General features: G+C 42.9%; 1 protein-coding gene and 1 long non-coding RNA gene across 2 annotated transcripts in view; both read left to right on the top strand.

Moving 5' to 3' along the window:
- The window catches only part of LOC119386821 (secernin-2-like), a 169,570-nt gene extending 146,383 nt beyond the window's left edge, over nucleotides 1-23,187 (top strand). The window contains 3 exon segments of the mRNA XM_049413257.1: nucleotides 10,184-10,278; nucleotides 16,444-16,605; nucleotides 17,731-23,187. Coding sequence (XP_049269214.1) covers nucleotides 10,184-10,278; nucleotides 16,444-16,605; nucleotides 17,731-17,973 — 500 coding nt within the window. The 3' untranslated portion in view covers nucleotides 17,974-23,187.
- Nucleotides 3,088-7,272, top strand: LOC119386822 (uncharacterized). The gene is made up of 4 exons (XR_005182387.2): nucleotides 3,088-3,534; nucleotides 4,071-4,293; nucleotides 6,284-6,818; nucleotides 7,128-7,272. It is a non-coding gene; the product is annotated as an uncharacterized LOC119386822 (long non-coding RNA).
- Nucleotides 23,188-23,824: the final 637 nt, after the last annotated feature.

Below are 23,824 nucleotides of genomic sequence, written 5' to 3'. Positions count from 1 at the left end.
ATTAAGGACGATATCAAAACTGATCGCCCCCGGCGCGCATGAAGCACGAGCACACTGTTACGTCAGACCGGAACTACCTGTGACAAGGAAGTGACGAAATTTAAATGAAAACGCATCTCGGTCATACCTCTTCGTGAAAAGCGGCAAGTCATCTCGCTTGCACCAGCGAATTGCCTTACCTTTGCATGTAGTGTTTGGCGCTTATCTGTTTCCCTTGAGCAAAAATTCTGATAGAGGTCTGTATCAGTCTGATACAGTTTCCTATCAGTTGTACCAGTCTTGTATAAGACTGATACAAAGTCCTATCAGTTCTGATAGACATCCGTATCAGTCTGATACAGTTTCTTGTCAGTGTTACCAGTCTTTGTATCAGACTGATACAGGGTCTTACCAGTGCTAACAGTTTTTCAATCAGTCTGATTGGCCATTTCTATGGTGTATATTAGTCTATAGGTTTTTAGTCTTTTGTTGGTTTATCGGATCTTCATAAAATGCAGTAGTGTCATTTTAACAGTTACTCTCTTTTTTAAACACACTGGTCACATATATATGATTGGTCATTTCTGCATGCATATTGGTGTATCAGTGTTTTCTATTGAACACTTGGCGACCATCGTATGACATATTACCATCATTCAATGAGTGCCACTGGTAGCTTTTGAATGCGTAGAATAATGATGTATAAGGCTTCATGGTGGTGTTAAGCATAATGAACACACTGAGCATTGCAAAGCAGGTTTCAGGCTAGATGAACATCTCTTATTCTATGTACAAATGGGGTTGCAGGTGCCAGATAGTAAAACAGTTTATTCTGACATTCAGGTATCTTAGGAATTTTAAGACACTAGGTATACAAAACTTATCACAGAGCAGTACAAACACAACTTAAAACAACAATACAAACAAAACTTCTCATCACAGAGCAGTACAAACACAACTTAAAACAACAATGCAAACAAAACTTCTCATCACACAGCAATACCAACATAACTTTTAAATTTTTAGCTTATAGGGCCAGTAAACATCCCAGGACACTAAACTTCATATTTAGAGTACAATTGTGTCCTAGTGTGAAATGAGCATGCTAATGCAATAATTTTTTGAAATGGTGCGGAGTTGAAAGCCTCGGTGTCTGGGTGCTGCGGTTTCTTGCTTTCACGACCCAAGCTAGCCCTAGCTGCCTCCCCCACATAGTGCTTTGCCTTTAATGACGAGGCACTACATCTGTGCCATAATCCATACTGGATGAAATCCTTTAAAGGGGGGATGAACCGCTTTTCCAAGTAATAATTGAATGACCTCAAGGTCGAAGTTTATTGCCTTGCAAATCCACTGCCACAAAAGTTTCAAAGCGAGCGGAATTACAAGGGTTTGTTGTGCACTTTAAGCGCTTTCTCTTTTCTCTCGGCCATCCCGACAAGGTGCGTTGGAATGGCACTGAGGAAATACATTATGTCAGCACACATCATGACCTAGAGCATGTTTGATGAAGCATGACTGCTTTTTCCTGTTGCAGTTCCCATGCACGAGTGTGACTATGTAATGTTAGCAGATTATGGACAGCAGTGCCAGCATGTGGCAGCACCCTGTGGCAAGCAGCACATCTGATCGAAACGCCGCTCTTGATTTATGTTGGCTATAGGCCAATATCTATCTGTTGCTATCTGTTGTTTTACACCATACATCAGGCATCCGAAAGTCCGAAGAAAGTGAGCACAGGCATCTATATATATGAAAAGAGGGCACCTGAGAAATTCGCAACATCGCATTCTGCTTTTCAAACTCTCCTTGCCGTGCACAGCTGCAAGATTTGGGTGAGATGTTTATAGCAGCGTCTGTTATCCACAGGATGTCTTTTCACCAAGGGCTGGTACAGACCTGTTTAATACTTGCATGTAATCTTGCCAAGATTTATGAACATCAAAAAGCATGTACTAATAAAGGCCAAAGCATTTGACCGCAAAAAACACAAGATACTGTCTACCATAGTAAAAGTTCAATTGTGAAGAGAACAGCGATAGAAATGGTCAAGAAAAGTCAACTTTTGATTGCCCTACCACGTTAAACTCAAGTTAGACTGACTACATTTGTCACTGACACCCAGTAATCAGTCTCTTTCAAACAAGTTTGGTACATCAGCAACATAGCAAACTCGTCCAACTTTCATGTGCACGCACACTCTGTCCACATCCTCCGGTAGAAGAACAACTTTTTTTCGCTATCACCATGTGCATAACTGAGACTTCGTGGGTCGCTCATACTTACATCGTCGCGAGCCGAATCTGCAGTTTGGTCGGAATCGCTTGAGAGCGGACTCTCCTCGAAGTCGTACGTGTCGTCGGGATCAGGATTTCCATCGCTGTCACCGTGTGCATCACTGAGACTTCGAGTGTCGAACGCCGCTACTCCAGAACCACCGTTACCAGCTAAAGACTGAGGAATGTTCTTGCTAGAGCGTGGCTGGCTGGCAGATTGCGCCTCCGCCGCTTTTTGATATAGGCTCGTTGACCGAGGTACTACATAATGCGATCCAGGCTCCAAATAGCGCTTCCTTCTTTTTGATCGAGGCTGTGGTTGAGCTGAATCCATCTTTCGTCGAACTGAACGCGAACTTCAAATAGCGCGCTTCATGGAGTCCACGCAAGGTGAGGCCGCGATGAACAATCTAAGCGGGTCCAAGATGCATAGACCGAGGCTTCACATTCACACCCTGCTTGCCGTGCCTTGAAGATGGTGCGCGGCGCGGAAACGATGATAAACAATGATGTAACATCGGAGATAACGTGCAACGAGGTAGGGCTCTTCAGGTCACACTCGATTGCCATTATGGCCATCACGATGGCCATGATGATGATGATGATGCGACCAACGGACCAACGCGAGCGACACCAGGCTAGCCACCCTAACCAGGCGACACTATGTTCATTGTTGTTTATTTTTTATTTACGGTGAGTTAAAAAGAAATACCGTGTAAACTTGTAAAAACATGAAGCAAATTTTCTTAGTTTTTTAAAAACGAAATTGCATTTTGTTGAGACCCACAAATGGTAGCGCCATCGTCATGAACAGCGCGTTGGTACGTACGTTTTTGTTGTGTGTGTTGCTGAGTGGTAGCGCGCGTCCATGTGCATTTCTTCGGCGGCATGTTCGCGTACGTTCGTTTCCGCGACGACAACGAAAAGCGAATCGTCCCAGTGGCTGCATGTAAACACCTCAAGCCGAACGATACGAGCGATTTTAATCCTCGCAAATGGTACAAAGTCTTCTGGAAAGATGAAACACACTGCGACCACTACCACGTGCGCTCAAGTGATTGGGCTTTACGGTAAGTGCATGACCGCCTCTTTGTTTTCCAAATACAAAAACAAAGATGAGGAAGCAGTCATTCTGAAATTATCCACTCGTCATGTTTTTTTAGCTACCGAGGACGATGCAAGGAAGGCGACCGAAAAACGAACTTCCATTCCGCAAAGACCTGGCAGCGACTCCTCCTATAGCTGCAGTTCAAATGAAGTGGATGGATCGTTTGAAGAAGTAAGTGCAGTCAGTTGCAATCGCTCACATTGCAGCTGATGTGCTACTTTGCGGCCTAATTATTACCGACAGCCAATTTTGATCTGCACGTGGTGCCGTATCACACATGGTGCAGCGATGCTTTAATCAATGCCCTACGAGGCATTGCTCTGATATACCCCCCATTGGAGATATATCAGAACATCGCTGCTCCACTACCGCACGGACGTCGGTGCGGTCGTATTTGCTATTGCAGGTGGGGGTAAAGTTGCAATATGCCGAAGAGCTATTTATTTTATTCTTATATCTTTGTATGAGCGCAGCCTATAGTCATTTTTTCTGTACAAGTCACTGGTTCAGAATTGTTTTGCTAGCGCGGATGGGAGAGCTGACACAGACAAGCGCTTGTCCGAGTCAGCTCTCTCTCTTCGTGCATTCGTGTTTATTCCCGCGCTGTTGAAATTTCCTTCAAGACGCAAATACGCCCTGTTTTTAGTTGCGAACAAGCTATAAGCTGTGAAATTATAATGTTGGGTTAATTGTCTATGCACTTGCAGGAAACGCAGCGTCAAGCTGCTGTTAAACAGAAAATGAAGGATGTGAGCAGCCATTTTAAGAAGAAGCAGCGAGACCTCCTGTTTGGTGATGCTGAGGGAGGAAAAAAGACCGAGAAAGAACTTCTCAAAGAAGAAGTGAATATGCTGAAGGCCGAAAATTCAAAACTCTTGGACCGAATAAGAATGCTCGAAAAGGCCCTATGCAGCAAAATTTTCAAAACAGGTTTGATTATTATTTCCTTATAAACTATTGTCATGCACTGCTGCTAGTGTTGTATACATCAGTAAGTTGCACTTTTCTTATGGCGTACAATTTTGCTGAAAGCAGAATGCAATATAAGCTCATATCATACGTAGAAACATCCCACCAGTATTAACAGGAGAAGTAAAGAAAGCCCTAAAGGGAATGCAAAGAGGCAAAGCCGCTGGTGAGGATCAGGTAACATCAGACCTGTTGAAAGACGGTGGAGAGATTATGTTAGAGAAACTGGCCACCCTGTATACGAAGTGTCTCTCGACAGGGAGGATACCAGAATCTTGGAAGAATGCCAACATCATCTTGATCCATAAGAAAGGGGACGTCAAGGACCTGAAAAATTACAGGCCCATCAGCTTACTGTCCGTTGTCTACAAGCTATTCACAAAAGTAATTGCTAACAGAATTAATACGACATTAGAGTTTAATCAACCAAGGGACCAGGCAGGATTTCGTACAGGCTTCTCAACAATAGACCATATTCATACTATCAATCAGGTGATAGAGAAATGCGCGGAATACAACCAACCCCTATACATAGCCTTCATAGATTACGAGAAGGCATTTGATTCGGTGGAGACATCAGCAGTCATGCAAGCACTGCGGAATCAGGGCATCGACGAAGCCTATATAAACATAATGGAAGAAATCTACAGCGCATCCACAGCCACTATAGTCCTTCATAAAGAAAGCGGCAGAATCCCAATAAAGAAGGGCGTACGACAGGGAGACACGATCTCTCCAATGCTATTCACCGCGTGTTTACAGGAGGTTTTCAGGGCCCTAGATTGGGAAGAATTAGGGATAAGAGTTAATGGAGAGTATCTCAGTAACCTGCGATTCGCTGATGACATTGCATTGATGAGTAACGCGGGAGACGAATTACAGCTCATGATTACTGAACTGGATACGGAAAGTAGAAGAGTAGGTCTGAAAATTAATATGCATAAAACTAAAGTAATGTGGAACAATCTTGGTAGAGAACAGCGCTTTGCGATAGGTGGCGAGACGCTGGAAGTTGTAAAGGAGTACGTCTACTTAGGACAGGTAGTACCGCGGAGCCGAACCATGAGAGGGAAATAACTAGAAGAATAAGGATGGGATGGGGCTCATTCGGCAAGCATTCTCAAATCATGAATGGTAGTCTACCACTATCTCTCAAGAGGAAGGTATATAACAGCTGCATCTTACCGGTACTTACCTACGGAGCAGAAACCTGGAGACTTACAAAGAGGGTTCAACTTAAATTGAGGACGACGCAGCGAGCGATGGAAAGGAAAATGATAGGTGTAACCTTAAGAGACAGGAAGAGAGCAGAGTGGGTCAGGGAACAAACGGGGGTTAAGGATATCATAGTTGAAATTAAGAAGAAGAAATGGATATGGGCCGGGCACGTAGCACGTCGGCAGGATAACAGGTGGTCATTAGAGTAACTGACTGGATTCCAAGAGAAGGCAAACGCGTGAGGGGAAGACAGAAAATTAGGTGGGTAGATGAGATTAAGAAGTTTGTAGGTATAGCGTGGCAGCAGAAAGCACAGGACCGGGTTGATTGGCGGAACATGGAAGAGGCCTTTGCCCTGCAGTGGGCGTAGACAGGCTGATGATGATGATGATACGTAGAAGTGATGCGGGCATGTTTTTCTAATCACTTGTAAGTATGCTTCTCCATGCTGTCACAGCATGGTGCTCATATTAAAGAACACCAGATGGTCAAAATTTCTTGAGCCCTCCACTGCGGCGTCCCCCGTATCACATCATGGTTTTGAAATGTGACACCCAACCTATTACTGTACTTTCATAGCATATATCTCAACTGCATGCTCTATTTTATGTTATTTGGCCTTGCACACCCTGGTCTCTCTTCAGTCTGAGACCTAGGAAGCTACTGTGACAATTAAGGGTGCGATTAACTTTCTTTTGCTGCATACGTTTCTGCATACACTCTTTTATTGCAGAAAAAAACCTCGTTCTGTGTGAGGGCTGCAGCCGCAAGCCAGAACAACAAGTTGCGCCTTTGCCATCGCCACGTGCTGCCACGCACCACCACCATGCAGCCGCCGCGCACCGCTACCGTGCAGCCACTGCGCACCACCACAGCGACCCCGGGCAGCCCTGAAGTGGCCCACACAAGTGCGAGGGAGGCCGATTACGTGCCCATTGACGGAGAGGTATTGTAAAACTCTAGTGTGCTTTGTCTTAAAGGTATAATGCTTTGCTGTAATGAGAAAATGTGCATTGACATATTGTTGTGTGCACATCATCTTTAACTTGTTTTATAGGTGCATCTGGGCAAAGGGATCACCATTCCTGAGGGCCTGTACAGCCGCCTCATGAGCACAAAAAGCGAAACACGCTTTGTTCGTGAGGCGGCTGTTGCCATTTATTCAACTGCAGCCTTGGTTGGGCGGAGTGTAATTGGAACAGCCTCTAACCGGACAAAGGGAGAGGCAAAACCTCCCTTGGATAAAGAAAAATACGCTGTGCTTTCTGGTAGGTAAAATTTCCCAGTCTGACTGGAGTTTATGAAAGTAGTTGGCTGCATTTTTGTGCATAATAGTAAGATCAGCCGAGATTCCACTGCCAACTTGTGTTATAACTACTTACTAAGGCTTCAAGCTTCGTATTTTTGTCTACTGGAGCTGGACACTTATGCAAGTATCAACAAACTAATTTAAAAAAAAAAAAAACAGACTGATAGCACTCATATTTATTTCCTTGTCATATTAACTCCTCTGTTTCGAGTGCATATAATTGTCACCTAAGAAGTGCCCATAATTTGCTTTGTTTTTGATCATGCAGATTTCTTCAACCATTTTTTGAAAAGCAATTTTCCAATTGGAGAGGTCGAGCAAAAGAAGAAGATACTAAATAAGGCGCTCGCAAACAAAATTAACGATTTGATGAAATCAAAAGATTAAGAAGTCAATGGAACATCAAATAAAAGATTTTGTTTGATTTCTGTGTTCATCTGTGTCCTGCTTGCTCTAATGCAGTGGCCCACCTGCCAGTCGGCTAAGCACCGATTCACTTGTGGGCTTATATGCAGTAGAATGGTACTAGACTGGTACACCCATAGACTGATACACCTATAGACTGGTGCACCCATAGACTGATACACCTATAGACTGGTGCACCCATAGACTGATACACCTATACACTGGTACACCTATAGACCGATCCACCTATACACTGATACACTTATAGACTGATACAACTATAGACTGATACACCTGTCAATAAACTGATAGCCTATCAGTTTTTCTATCAGAATTTTTGCTATGCGCAAGAAGACTGCAATATCAACCTTTTCTTTGTCTGTGTAGCATAAAACCCAGAGGTTTAGCCACTGCAGTGCTCCTTCTGGCAAACAAGTAAAATAGTTTTTCGCACCGCTTTATAGTTTAAGAAAGAAACAGATAAGCACCACACATCGCACGCAAACAAGAAGCTGCCTGTTTATGTATTTCAGAATGCTTGCCAACATTCCTCACGATATTCTCGTTCGGCACGCTTTGATTCAAATTTCGTCACTTCCTTGTAACATGTAGTTCCTCTCTAACGTAACAGAGAAGCTGTGTTTCCTACGTGCCCTGCGCTGTCAGTTTCGAGTTCACCCTTAAAATTTGATGATTTATAATTGTATGTGTAGCTTTCGTGATTTCTGAAAAATGGGTATGCCATAAATTGGCGCGCACTACAACTTTCTAATATAAGAAACTGCCCTCAAATCAATATTTACGAAGTTAACTACCGTAAAATGCCGAGCAAGCGCCCCCTCCCGAGCAAGCGCCCCCCTCCCTTTTTCGGGAGATCTAAAATGAGCTCCAATGACCGAGCAAGCACCCCCCCTCCTCCTCCGCGGCCACTTTTTTTTCAAAACGAGCATCGCTTGTTTAAAAAGAGCGACAAGAATGAGAACACTGAATGCGTATCTAATGTCTTTTATGAAATTCTGTTGTCATGTGGCCGGTGGTACATTGGTCAAACCGGTCGCTGCTTTAATGGTTTGACAGTGAGGAGGGGGAATAAAAACAATAAATAAATAACGCATTTCATTAGAAACGTGGACGGGCATTTTTTAATTTTTAGTGGCTCTCCTGCCGCCATCTTGAATTTCGGTCCGGGATCGAGCAAGCGCCCCCCTCCATATCTGGTTGGATTATCCTTCACCGTCGGGGGGGGGGGGGGGTGCTTGCTCGGCATTTTACGGTAATGAGTTTTTGGTATTTAGTCGTCTCAATGTAACTTTAGCTGTGGAAAAGTTTTTCCGCCTGGACATAGAGTTCATGTGCAAAAAAGACAGAGGCCTGACTGTCACAGAACTTTTATAAAAAAATCTGTATTGTCTAAAAAATAAACACCCTGTAGTATATGTTATATATGCCATGAAACCATATACATACACTTTATAACAAACATGCTTTTTATATTGCAAAGCTTTAGTACAGGCTAGTTGCTGAAATGTAATATTGGTTTACTTGGTAAAACAGCAGAAACTATGTACCATGTGCATGGTCACTTGTTGTTTTGGTTCATTAAGGCAGCTCAATAAATGAGCGAAATCTGAACATGTATGCCAAAGACAACATACATATGTATTCTGACCCATTGATTAGTATAACTGTTCTGTATATAATGATCTACAAAATGTAAGGACCAGATTGTAGTTGCATTATAAGTTAAGTTTCACTCTCAGTGCCAACAGACAGTAACACACAACTACTGATGCCATGACGGCGTTTGATGAAATTGTTGAGTTTTATTCAAGTGTGACTCTGTTTTATGCCCCAAAGAACCTACAAGCCAGCAAAATGGTAAACTTATTTCAGGAATTTAAAGTTTACCAGCTTTTATTATTACTGAACACATGTCAAAGACAAATACTAGGTAAATGCGGAGGAAACAGGCTGCCACTTGCCACCGAGAGGGGCACGATTCCCACCTACTCCACAGAAAGGGTTTACTGGCTACCTGCATGTTTCAGTGATCGTAATTATCTGTGCCTTCAGATTAGTAGAGGCATTGCAAATAATGAAGGAAAATACATATTGGGATTGTTGTGTGCAATGTAATCACAACAGAATTTGGGCTAAGTAAAGGTGTTTTCGTCAGCCGTAAAAATATTTTTTAAGGTCTTTAAGCCACAGTAACGGTACTTTTGCAGAGTTTCTTTTTGTTTGTGTTAACATTAGTATAAAGGGCACTGTTCATGATGTATGTGCTATTGAAAAAAAATTTTTATTGCATCTGATCCTAACACACTGGGTGTTATTGGTTTGGGTGTTTTGAGTTGTTGGATATCTCTCTTTCTCCTCCATTTGATAATATGAAATGATTACGCATTGTTTTCACCTTGATCTACAATTGAAGCGCACTTTCATGATTTGGTTAGTTTTGAGCGCGTCAATAATGTAATGACTCGGCGAAAAGTTTATAGCGATACCGACCACTTCCGTGCAACCAATTGGAATTAGCTGTGAAGTTTAAAAAGTTATCTTACAGGATTTCACAAGGCCCTCTATGACAATCTCTAGGGTAGTGTCTTCTGACAAAGCAGAGTTAGAAATTTCGGGGAACTGTGTTTGCCACACTCTTCTGCGTCAAAAGCATGCATACGCTTTGATCCACATGTATGTCTATTGTCTGCCAGACGTAGCCTTTTATTTATGCAAGTGCACGGCACTCTTTGTGTTCACACGCAGTTAAACTCACTCCTTATCAACCACTGCAAACACGTAGACGTGTCTCTGTTGCATAACACAGCGTGCATTATCGTGAGTGATAGGTTAAATATACGCGAGTTGATAAAGGCATCCCTTCTGTTTGTTTTTCTTCTTTCTTTTCCTTTTTCTTAGACGGCATTGGAGAGGAGGAAATGATGAGGGTGCTCAGGGACAAGCGTAGCGGCATTTGCATGTCCTCCGGCTCCTTTGTGTCCACAGGCAGCCAGGTACATACAACACCATTTGCATCCTTCCTTCGCACCCTTCCTTTGTGCTCTTCCTTTCTCTTCTCAGTGGTAGTCATCTGACTGAAAGCTGGTACTGTAATGAAAGCAACGTAAATACATAAGGGAACCTCCTGCTGCCTACTGTGGTGTGCAGTTCCGAGAATTCTAGTACCAGTTAAGAGGTGTCCGTGTTGAAGAATCGCACTTTTCATGAATCATGTCAGATATCAATTACTTCTCTTCTCTTCATATTGAAAGTAGAACTACAACATACCTACCTATGCGCAGTTTCAAAGATTGTAGCTAACTGGGCTGGCTGTTGTGCTGACATTTTCTTTAGCTTGGGGCCGTCCTATTTTGTGTCTGCTTTTAACGCGATAGCGTTAAAGAGCTCGTTTCGCAGAAATTCCGGCGTCGGCGTCGTTATTTGTGAGCGAAAAATCAGCGTTGTCCGTGACCAAAAAATCGAGAAAGATGCAAATAAAATAAATAAAAACCTTTGGTTCAAGTGAGAATCAAACCCATACCTTATGCGTGGCAAGCAAGTGTTCTACCACAGGGCCACACCATTTCTTGAAACTGCATCGGAAAAAAACACTGCTATATGAATGTCATGTAGTGGGAGGAGTCTCCTTAACACATGTAACATTGCATGGCAGAAGCGTAGGATCACGTGAGGCGTCAAAACATGTGAATTGCACAAAGAGTGGATGTTTGAAAGGCCCACCCATTACAAAGCGCTCAGACATATTTAAAAATCATCATCAGCAAAATGATCAACAAAGTGAGCAGCTGCATAGGTTCGCGTATTGCCTTACAGACACGTAGTGGGCCCTTCGCTGATTTGCAAAAGGAAGAATTATGGCGTAGTGGGCACTTCGTAACTGTACCTGCAGTAGGCATTCTAAGATAGTTTGAAACTGCCAATGTTACGTGCTCAGACGTAAATTTCCTTGTGGCACGGTTTAGAGACTGAGGCATCCACCGAGAACTGAAGCCAGGCTAGCAATTGGGAAGGCAATGCTCAGGCCTGGCTACGCTGTTGCGTTCTACTCTTGAAGGCGAAGCTCAAGTGTGCTCCAAGATTTTGTTGGACATGTACCAGTGGCTCTGCCTAGAAAGCAGTGTAGTGTTGTTAGAAAGGTGGATGGTATTATAAAGACTCACACCTCGTAGTCTCAGTCAGCAGCCAACTAACAGCTAACTGTACAATTTGACGGACAAGCCACGGAGCTGTTTCCTGATTACATATACAGCAGGTGTGATGTCAAGTGGTAGCCAGAGCAGCAGCTGCCATCAAAAATGCATAAGCAGACAAAAACGAAATTCTGCCAAGTGCCTTGAAAAAGTTTTGGGTTTCCTTTTACATGAGTGATGTGTTGTCATTTCTTCTACATTTTTATTATAGCTTTCTGCTCACATTGTCCAATATTTGCATATTAAACCTGTTGTGCTTGACACAGTAATCTTAAGTGCCATGCAATTACAGTCGTTAAGTAGTACTAATTATTTTGTTCTCTTGGTTCCCCATCTCTTCACAACCGTTGTACATAACTATTTGTCTGACGAGGCAGTAGCCATAGTTAGCTAAATATTAAAGCTCAATTGGAAAGCTTGCCTCTACATGCAGTAATTAATAATATGAAAGAAGGCTGCATTACTCTTGTAAGCGTGCTTTTTCATTCCTAAATTGTGTTGTCACCATTTCAGTTTGCTTTGACCTTTGAATTTCAGTTGGAGCACAATGCAATAACTTCATGTTCATCCTTCATGTTCTTGCAGTACAAGAACAAGTTCAGAACGCATACCTTCAGCATCTCGGCTTTGAATTTAACTATGTGTTACAAAGCTTACATATGCGAGTGCATGCTACTTCTTTTTCTTTTCTTCCTTTATTTAGACCTACTACTTTGTTTTGTTCAAGAGGACACTGTTGCAATGCACACAATTATTTAAAGCTTGGCACGAGTTAGCTTAGAGACCGTGTATCGCAAGAACAGGTGGCCAGTAAAAAATCTGATTGCACTAATCGAGATTAGACGTGACTGTCCTAAAAATTATTTTGTCAGAAACCTGAACACTCAGTCAATCACCACACCCTTTCAGAATTCCAGGAAGAATGCAAAATAGAAATTTCGCTGATATTTATGCACTTACTATTTATTTATGCAACAAGCCCAGTTCATCTTTTTCAAATAGCACATGTGATGCGTTTTTGGCTTGGACTTCATATTTTTAGTTCTCCCACCGATGCCTTGTCTGGTTGCAGTCTTCCTGAGCAAGTTTTGATTTGCCTGAGAAGTGACCGTACAGCAGTTGTGTTTAATGACATTTCACAAGTCGTGCAGTCACTTTGGAAGTGTAGCTCAGTTAATAACTTCACCTTGCCGAATGACCACATAGGCTATGCATGCTTTTGACACAGTTGCTGTTTATTAGATAAGATGCATAAAGAACCTCTTGATTCTTTGACATTTTGTGTTTGCCGTATACCACAGGAGCTGTGGGACTCGGGTACTTATTTTAATGCCATTAGGTACTTAGTTTAATCTCAGACAGTCGACGCTGCACTACCAGCAAAAATAATAAGTGCATATAAGAGGTTCAATGTTTTGTTAGTCACAGTCGTACAAAATGATCGACAGTGAAGCCGTCACTGTTTGGAATACTAGGTTCGAAAAACTTGACCGCATGCATGACGGCATCCAGACCATTTAGCCGCTTTCCCCGTGAATGCGTTCTGAATGTTTCTAATGATTTTCGATGGATCGCTAAGGACATCTAGAACTATAAGTACTGTAGCATCAAGTACTACTGGCATTCATACAAGATGCATGTTCATCAAATAGCATAGTTGTTGCTTGCTCACTTGTTAACACTAGTGACTCTCACGGTATTTCACACTGTGTCTCGTTTGGTTTTCATAGCCACCCTATTCACCAACCTTAATTTTTTGTACCACATCTGTCTGGTACAGTGTGCTCTGCTTTCCTGGCGGGAACTTAGCTCCCGTGAGCTTGCTTACGCATGTTTTTATGCTCAACGAGTATGTTGAAAAAGCATTGGAAATCCACGGACCATATGCGTGTATTCAAAAATTGCAAGCACATCACTTCCTCATAATGAAAAAAGTGCTACATGCACGGTTCGTTGTGGCATAGGTTCATCATGAACCTATACTAACATGCCCAGTTGGCAGTTATCCTAAACATCACTTGCAATATTTTGGATCCTAATGTGGCTGTGTGCAGTGTGTAGGCCCGGATGACTTGCAGGACTATATGACTGCAATTAGGACAGATCTGCGTAATTGATGTCGAAGAGCTTTGGCACAGAAACCGTGGCAGAGTCCTAGCTGCAAGATCACTCTACTGCCTTACTCACATCAGTCACGAATGATGAATACTCATTCACATTTTATGTCTGGACTTTTATGTCTAGACTTTTATGGATTATATGTCTGGACTTCACATTTTATGTCTGGAATTAGTATGGAAGAACATACCTTTAGTATATGGAATTGCTACCTATACAAGTATTATTTTTTTTCATGCAATCTAAGTTTCTTTCATCCGATGTAGCAAGGCTTATTACATTGCACCTTCAGTGTTCTTTAACCTCTTACTCTTGCAAATGTCTGTCCGCCGCGGTGGTATAGTGGTTACGGTGCTCGGCTGCTGACCCGAAGGTCGCGGGTTCGATCCCGGCCGCGGCGGTCGCATTTCGATGGAGGCGAAATCGTAGAGGCCCGTGTACTTAGATTTAGGTGCACGTTAAAGAACACCAGATGGTCGAAATTTCCGGAGCCCTCCACTACGGCGTCTCTCATAATCATATCTTGGTTTTGGGACGTAAAACCCCAGATATTATTATTATTATTATTATTGCAAATGTCTGTATGGTCATTGTATACACGCATGCATGGTTTCAGCTTTCGCTTCTGCATCTGCATTGTCGTACCTTTTACATTTCTTTGAGTAGACTCCAAGAATACTGCAGTCTTACCAGCAGTGCAGGATAGGAAAAGAAAGCAGCATGTTCTGGCCGTGGATTTGGTAGCCTCGTTGTTCATCCATGTTGCTCTGTGGATACGCAAACAAAAGTTATGCTGATTAATCTGGAGCATTTGGCCATATTTTTTTAATGCATGCTTGAACTCGACATTTCCAAGTTTGCATGCGAAAAAAAAATATATTAATTTGCTCTGCACCCAGATCACAGCACAGGTTTACCACTTATCTTTCTGCTCTGGCCTATTCTAGAAACAGAGGCTCCATTCTCCTGGGTTTATTTTACGAGTGATTACTGCTGCAGGAGGAGTGCTTTCAGTGCTACTTCTCTAAATTGAGCATCCTGTCATAAAAAAATGCAGCCATTGGATGAAAGAAGCACAGTTTTTAGAATTATTATCTTTTTTGATGTGCTAAATTCATACATACTCAGCAGGCAGTAGTGTATCTGCGTGCTGTGATTTTCTGGAACTGACAACGGAACAAAGAAAATGCTTTACAAGTAAGTGAGTGGATGATGGAAAGACGCGAACGCACTCCATATCAGCCAGTTGAATCTGTCTTCATTGTTCTAGCTGAAGAGTGGGAGTTTAATAATACCTTGGGTGGTGAGTCAGATAGTAAAGAGAACTCTTCATGTCGGTCACGAGTTCTGTCACCCGTGACTGTCTCTCGTTCACAGGTGACTTTGATGTGAGCTCGATGACAGCAGTGCTGAGAGATAAGGATAGCGGGATCTGTCGGAGCTCCGAGCACAAGCGACCGACTGCTGCCAGCCAGGTAAATGGAACCATTGACTACGCACTGGCACGCTCGTTACAAATTTCGTGGAGCCGAATCCTGTGGTTCTGGGCTGACCAGGCATGCTTTTGCCATCCATGGCCATATTGCAATGAGCTGTTCTTCTCATCTGCAATGAGCGTGTAGGAAATCCAAGCTTCTGCCGTTTTTCTTTCCCAAGCGTGCATGTCACTGTGAAGCAGCACATGTGGACATTCGTTGCAAATCCAAGCAGGCTTGTGGCTTCGTGTGATCCGTAGAAAGTTCACATTTTAATGTTCGCACATCTGCAATTCAATGAAAGCCAATTTTACTTGTTCTGCATTGAAGCTAGAGCATTGCAGCCTTCTTTGAAAAAGTGGAATAGAAAAGTAGTGTCTTTAGAAATAATGAGGTGTGTCTTTTGTTAGTCATCCTGTGAGTACGCACTATGATGGCTTGCAGAGTATAAAGGGCCCCTCACCAGGTTTTGGCATTGCGAGCAATTTCGGCACCTACATCGCTCGGCGGAGATTCTGTCGGTGAGGTACGAAACGCCCACATGTAGCAAAAATAGTCTAGTATTTAAAATAGAAGGCCATGCACCCTTCTTTTCAAGGGAGCCATGCTTCGAGAAAGAGCTGAAGTCACTCGCGCACGCATATGCTACACAGCAGGCACTCTTTCAAATGTCAATGTCCGTGGAACGCGACTTTGGTTCTTCAGGCAAACAGAGCACACAGTGACACTACTAGAAATGCCCCACGGAACAAATTAAAAAGACAGGAAGAAAAGGCACGGGGTTTGTCACTGGAACATGACACACTCCTGCACCTCCAGCATTTCTTAAAACGCAAGGAAGGCACATTCAACGTCAAAAGTTTAACCACAAGACACAAAAAAAGGCTGAATATTCCTGCTGCTTCGACGGGCAACCTTGAATTTAGGTTTCCGGCCTGTTCTAAGACAAGCCAACAACACGTGTTGTACCTGCAGTTGTACCGGATAAACTCAAATTGCTGAGCAATTAAAAATTTTTTCACCCCTAGTGGTCTTTCGAACTTTTGACGCCAGCTGTACGCTGCTTGCAGACTCCAGTCGAGGCACTGAGAAAGAGTGCTCGCTGTGGCAGTAAAATTAGCCTACGCGAGGCATGGAAAGAGGTTAATTCAATTTCTTCTAACTTGTCCAATAGTAAAGAAATTTGGAAAAAATCATTTCGGTCAAATCCTCACTAGACAGCGCCTTAAAACTTCCAGTGTGCAACCGAATTTTGCAATGGGGCCTGGAGAGGGGCACTTTAAGGATGGCATGCTCAACAACGTCAGCAGCCGTAGCTTACTAGACAAAGTGCATGTAGTACTGTAGTACTTTCATTGTTTGGCACATTTTCCAGGTTTCCGTGCTTGCTCCTGCTTCGAGCAAGAGGCTTTCCTGCCACTGGTTTACGGGCACACCTGACCCGGCGCACTCGGTGTTCAAGCCTTTCATTTTCTGTGACCATGTGCTTCCTTCGCGACACACCGTCTCGCCCGTGTTTGAGCATGACCCAGCTAAGGTATGGTCTGCTCATTGCTGAAGTTTTCTTTGTAAGCCAATTTTATTACGGTCTTAGTTGTCGTGGGTTCTTGTCACCACTCGAAGTGTCATTGTTGTTCCTGCTTTGCGCTTCTATTGGTCATTGCAGGCGAAACAAAAATAACTTAACTAATGCATGAGTGCATTTTTTAGCACATACTTGTAATATATATCTTGAATGTGCTAATTGCAGGATTTCCGCCTACTAAACTGTGTGACATCATTTTTGCAGTTGCAGTATATGTGCCATGAAATTAATAGTTACAGAAAATTACTAGTGCGCCTTGAGCTTAGATGGTGTAGATGGATTATGAGAATGGACTGATGGACTGGTTGGCACAGTGTGAGCTTGCTTTTTTTAAAATAAATATTTCACAAAATTAAAATGCAAGATGACAAGGTAGAGCCCTGAATTTTTTTTATGAATTTGTGGTATCTTGACCATTGATTGATTGATTGGGTCTAGGTGCGAATCCAGATTCTTTCCAAGGAGAGGGGGGGGGCGTACTGCCCTTAGTATGGTAATTGATGATGATTATAATTGCATGAAATACTACAAAATAATAATAATAATAATAATAATAATAATAATGAATTTATTGTGCATCCCAGTTAGCATCCTAATGACACAGCAACAGCTGGAGAGATATAGTTCACAAGTTTGTCACACACGATGCTCAAGCATTCTTAACATAGCGTTTAAGGAGGAGGTCGGTCATCCATACATACCATAGGGGAGAACGGCACCATAGAGGGGCGCTACGGTGCCAGGCGATGCCGCTCAGTGTGGAGAAAAAACCCTTAATGCAACTGTACACCTCTCCCTTTCACCTTCCCGTCGCCTTTAGTTCCTGTTGCTTTGCATGCATGGTGCATGCGCGCTGCACATGTTTTCACGGTTATCGTGCCTTGCGAGGCGTTTTAAGAAGATCCACGTGACTGAGGACTCCATTCGTAGCTGAGTATTGAAAGTCAGTTCTGCAGAAGGTTGCAAGGTAGAACAACGTTCGTGAAAGGGAGAAAATGTCACCCACTCGATTCCAACATGAAGCTACAAACATGACACCTACAAAAGACAACTTCTCTCTTTTTGCTACGTGTACAGACCAAGCCACGCTTCGAGTTCACCGTCGACCGTCGCCACACCTTGTACCGGCACCACGAGCAGGCCCTGAAGGCGATGCAGGCGGGAAGCGCAACGGGCAAAGAGCTACACGCGCTGATGACCGAGCTAGAGGCCAAGTGCATCCGCGAGGTGGACAGCTACCTGGACAATCCCGGGAGCACTCAAGAGCTGCAGGAGCTCTTCAAGGACGTCGTCGAGAGCGAGATCAAGTTCTACAAGTAGACGGCATCGCCCCCTTGCACGTGTGGCACTTACACGCACTGCCTCGCGCATTGTTCGGTGAGGCGAGCTGACTCGCTCGTTCGCCACGGATGCCGTTTTGTTGCTCCTTTCCTTTGCCTCGCTGCACTGCCAGTGTTTATCAACTCGGGGCACCCAGTGTGCTCTGAACTGTGTTCAGGTTGTGGGAGTGCTATTTCGTTTTTGTGAGCTTCGACGAAGCTATACGAATTTTTCACCAGTGATTATTGTAACAGTTACTATCAAATGCCTGTTAACTCGACGTGGCATTGTAATGTTCAATATAATGCTGCCTTATCCGCTTTCATTGTGCAGCTGTGGGCCCTGTGCGTGTTGACCGGAAAGCACACTTACGCGGGCCTTCTACTTGATGGATAGAGGTACGCTTGTTTTGTCACGCACTTATTTGTTGAGGCAGGCTGGTAGGTGGTACACAGGCGTGACTGTTATCTGCGCAGTATTTCTTTCGTGAGGCTATGATAATGGTGAGTCAATGTCCTGCAGTGCTTTTTTTTTTTCTAAGTCATTTTGCTTTTCTTTCTTTATTTGGAAACAAGGGTCCTAGAGCGTAGTAGGCTGTGTTTCTGTAGGCTGTGATAGATCGCTTTTCGTGTACTACTTGTGACATAGGATCTAAGGCATTTGTTTTATTTCGTTTGTTATGTGATGCTCACATTTCAGCCTCGGCATATTTTGAAAATTATGCCATGATTTCAATACTGCTGATACGCAAGCTGCATTGTGTAAGGCTAAGCGAAGATAAACACATGACCAAATGATTCGTAGGTTCAGTCTTGCAAATTCTTGAGCAACAAAGAACCATGAATGTCGGTCATAGATCCTTGTTGCTGAGGGTGCATGTGTCGGTAAAGCTGCCGGAACCCTACAAAGTCCCCTCGGGATGTCAAAAATGCTAAGTACCAACCCTCGGGACATTGCTGCCTACGGTTGCTATGCGCCACATGATCAAAGCAGAGCAGTCACTTAATGGTCGAGAAGATCCAAAAGCATACCACATATGCTTTGTTAGCATTGGGATATGACCATGTGGTCAACACGTTGGTTGTCTGCACCTCATCAGTAAAAGTTCCCTTTATTAACTCTTAAGCTGCTCTGAATGTAGGTCAAAAAGCATATCCCAAAAGGTAGTTTTGGAAAAAACTACAATGAATGTGAAATGGTGATAACCTTGAGTGGGTGAAGTTTGCCTCCGCATAGATATTTATTTGTATGTACCCTTGTAAAGCTTTCATGTTGTAGTCTACATTTCTTGCTTTGGTTTGTTCAGACAGAGAGCCATGTTCATTGCACCTTGATTAAAATGTGCTTAGCAGCGGTTATGGCAGCTGTTAAGCGCTTCCTGTTGCGGCTTCGTGTGTGGCTTACGCGCACTTATCTAAAGGCGACTGAAATGCTTCCACGTCCAGGACACGTCTTCTTGCAGCTTTTGCATGTGCATGCTACAGAGCTCATGCTTCCTTGATGTCCTGTGATGACCAGCCTTGCGCATAGTTCGAGGTTTGTTACATTCCACACAAGGAAGGGTCCGATTGACTTTGTAGAGTGGTGTGAGAAGTTTTTACTAAGATAAGCGCCGCGTTGTTCATGAGAGGGCGGCAAAGGAATGTATGCGCACCGTGTGACAGGAAGAGGGAGTGTGATATAGAGATGGTTTTTAAACTGTTGATGAGGTGCGAGGAACAAGGTGCTTGGTGAACCTGGAATTTTATTAAGTTCCAGTTCAGAACCATCGTAGGCCTTCTTTACCTTTCTCCAGGTCATAAATGCTTCGGGAACGTGTTCTCGAATTGTGGCCAAAGCCACATAGCAGGTGGCAGTATAAATTCGTAGTTAGACTCTTACGCATGTTGCAAGCATTAAGTTGTTGAAGCATAAACCTCCTGTAGGTAGGCAGAGGTGTGTTTATAAACTGAGGACTGTGGCATGTCTGAGCAGTAGAAATGGTTGTGAAAGAACAGGAATTATCGATCCTGAAGACATTAGGTTAGCAGCTTTTCGACGCTGCGTTTCATGTTTTTTGATCGACGCGGTATAAATGTGCTCACGATCACTTTTTCCACCTACATCTGATATAGGACGCATTCCCAAGCAGTCATTTCATTTTGCCATGTTTCTTTAATGTGGCATCTTACGTGGCCATGTGTGTTTAATAAATTGCGAGTATTTGCTGAAACGACATACAGTACGATTGTTCTTGGTAAATCAGTGCCACTTATTCAAAACGTCCCTAAGAGTGCAGTGCTTGGCAGAATGATGCCTTTTTGTTGTTCGAATACTTGGTTGAAAAAAAGCTCCAATGAAAAGAAAAAAAGGCCAGCCTAAATAAACATGTTCCATAATTATAAGTAGCTTGGTTATGTAAGGGCCGTTATAGTGCTTTGAAATTGGACCTTGCTGGTGATATGTCACAGATCTTACATTGTGCTAGAATTATGTTTTTCGTTACAGTGATATGTTACACAGTACTACATGTTTGATCACTCATTTGTAAGGACATTAATCGGACTGTCTGGATTGTTAAATTACCAGATTACACTTAAATGAAGGCTAACTCGAAAGGTTACAATTGCAAGTGAAAGAGCTTTACTGTTATTTCACAACTCTTATTAAGGGTCTATGCCGAAGTTAGACGAGGTTATGCTGGTGATTGCTAATGTCATGCATTTCTGCCTACATATAGAGGTCTCTCAATTCTAATGAAAATCGCTAATAAAGCAGCATGATAGCAGCCTGAAGTGGCTGATTGCAATTTACAATAATTAGAAATTGAAAATGTTACATATGGGAGCTGTTACTTCATCTTCGTGATGGTGGCACCATTCTTGCCCCGTGCTTACTTACCATTCTCACAAAAAGCACCATTCTCGGTAAATCTGATGCTTTGGACATTTTAAAAAACTGGTCCATACATTCATAACATGGCTCAACTTTTTCCATTAGTGCACCTGTAGGACACTCACACTTGCGAACTACTGGCAATCACTTTTAATTATCGTTTTAGCTTTTTCGTCTGTGATGTTTTTTCAGTGGCTATGTTTCAAGCTGTTTGCATGTTTGAAGAAAAGTGGGTCGTTTTTATTATTAGTTCACTAGATACACAGTGACACAAGTCAATCTCATGTTGTTGCTGTCAGTTAAAGGAGTACTGACACGAAATTTGGAAGGTGAGACAACTTGTGGGATAGATTTGTGTGGGCACACACACATCATCTAAAAAATATCAACGGCTAATAGATCCCAGACCATATCTACATAAAAATTTTAAAGTGTGTGTTGCCCAACTGGACGCAAAATGCGCCACCTCACGGCATTGACACCAACTTGGTTTTGATGTAAACAACCTGCATCACGAGTTTGTGTTGGCCGCCATAATCATTGCGAGCGCTCTCTCCTAGCAGACCTTTCCAATGTAAAGAGGGAGCACTTCCTTTTTGGAGTTGCACAGGAGTACAAAGGCTGACGGTCCTGCCTTGGCAGTGCATTTTTGGAGGGGTCACGTATATTTACAACGTCTGAGAGGGGATTATAGCAGCCCCCAGAGAGCCTTCGTTGAAAAGAGTTGTTAACGCGGTGCTTACATGCACGTAGTTTTTGTGTGCTTACGTAGCCAGCTATGTTTACAATGAAACCACTCTGGGTCCCGCCTCTCTCGGCGTTCTCCGAAACCAAAACTGCGACTGGGCATTATAAAACTGTCTCCGAATAATTAACCATCGTGCACTCAAGCAATCGAGGTTTCCAGCCAAGTTGATCGTTAACTACTTATTGCAACAGAGAAAACAAGATGGAAAATTTTTGCGTCAGCGTTCCTTTAGGTAGAAAGGTGGGCAACTTGGAATCAATGCATACTTGAAAAACCAGTGTGTGCTGAACACAGGACAGCACTTTGCCTGTGTTCATCTTCTCTTTGTTCTCCATCATCTTCACGCTGGTTACCTGAAGTATGCTGTTGCATGGATGTTTTCATTTGTGGAAGTGTCTGTGTAAATTTCTAGCCCTTGTTGCTAGTTCTTCGTTCTGGGCAACAGGTATTTCATATTCAAGCCAGGGACACGTTGGCATTACCCGAGCTTTGAATTGTAAGGCCTGGCTTTGTGTCATACAGGGTTTGAAAAGTCTGCACTGGTGTAACCTACCACCATGAAGTGAGAATTCATGCCTGCTAGTTGTTACAATGGGGTTACGGTTTTGTTTATCATGGACAAAATGTCAGGTGTTTGCAGCTTTGCTACATCAGCGCTTTCTGATGTCACTAAGAGCACATAAGACTGCAAGCACAATTTTTCTGTTTGCGTTCGCCTTGAAGTAAGAAAATTACAGTCCGTGGCTGTATGAGCAACAGTCATCTTGATTCTGTGTGGAGCTGGCTCTGGTTGCCAAAGCGCACTCTGGGTTTTGGAAGCGTCAAACATAAACCTGAGCCCAGCTGTGTTAGACTCCTTTCTTTCTAGCTCTGTGACCACATCTTTCACTAGCACACACCTCGATTAGTGCACTATCGACGAATGTTAAGCCGAAAATGACTTTGCGTGCACTTTGAGCAATGTAGCTATAGTTCTACTCCCATGCTTTTGGTGATCTTAAACTGCTTCAGTCCTGCAACCTGCATTTTCAAACTTGCTGTGATGTGACCTTTGCTGTAGTAATGTCATGCGGGATGTGCTGTGAGAGTGAATACATGCTGAAGTTGAGACATACCATCCGGAATACTGCGAGTCATCCTGTTGTTTTGGCAGCCTTGTCGGGAATGTTCAGCAAACATGTAAGCTCACATTAACTGCAATTTGTTGAGCCTAATCTTAACTGTGAAAAAGCTCAAGCCTATTTGTGCATGCATGCTATGGCATACTTAAGTATGGCAGTCAATGGATAACTGCGACACTTGTGGCCAACGTAAACCTGTATCCCCTTCAGTGAAGTTCCTATTGTTATTTTTTAGCTATAGTTTACTTTTGACACCAATCGTTCCTTTTTTTAATGTTATCATTGTGCCTTGTTTGACAAATTTTGTTGCAGCAAACAGTGTTCTCCACAGTGTGGTACTCTGATGCCTGTGGTAACTTGCTTTTTTAATGACGTTTGTATTTCTTTAGACTTTAGTGCATGGCGAAGTTGGTTGTATTTGACTTCACTCTCATTTGAAAGGATGGACATTAATAAAGCATGACAGCTTCATTTCTTTGACTTTGGAATCTCGCACAGTGATGGAGGTATGTGAGGTGTGATTACTGTGCTTAATCTGTATGATTATTCTGGTTTTGTGGGTTTTACGATGGACCATCACATCAGGTGATCCTCTTGATTGAGTGATGCTATCAAACAAGCTGAGAAGCATCAAGCCATCTTAACTTATGCATATATTAGCATTCATTGTGCACACCTCAGAACAGATTAGCGCACTGTGACACTGCAGCACACTTCCATACTGAAAGTGTATTTCCGAAAACTTCGTTATGTACAGATGTTCATGTATACTGTTATATATACTTCTTAGCTGTAGACCAAACAATGTGAGCATGTCAGTAGGTGCTGATTACAAGAGCACCTGAACCAGGGCAAGGGTTCTTTCTGCAACTATGAGCTGAAAGCGCATTTTTTTAATGTGCCATTCAAACATTGTAGACAGCAGTGTGGGTATGTGTGCATCGAGTTTCTGCAGATATATATTGGAAAAGTTATGAAGGATAAGTAATTGAGCGTTATCACTTCTGACTTTAATTGAGCACTGTAACATCTATAGTGCAATATAGTTGCAAGTTCCTTTCCCAGTAACAGTCTATCCATAGTGTATTGTAAGTGAACGTGTCTTAAA

The sequence above is a fragment of the Rhipicephalus sanguineus genome, chromosome 3 (genome assembly GCF_013339695.2).
Source record: "Rhipicephalus sanguineus isolate Rsan-2018 chromosome 3, BIME_Rsan_1.4, whole genome shotgun sequence".
In the NCBI taxonomy this organism is placed as follows: Eukaryota; Metazoa; Arthropoda; class Arachnida; order Ixodida; family Ixodidae; genus Rhipicephalus; species Rhipicephalus sanguineus.
The sequence above is the reverse complement of the archived record's forward strand: the minus strand, read 5'-3'. Positions and strand labels throughout refer to the sequence as shown.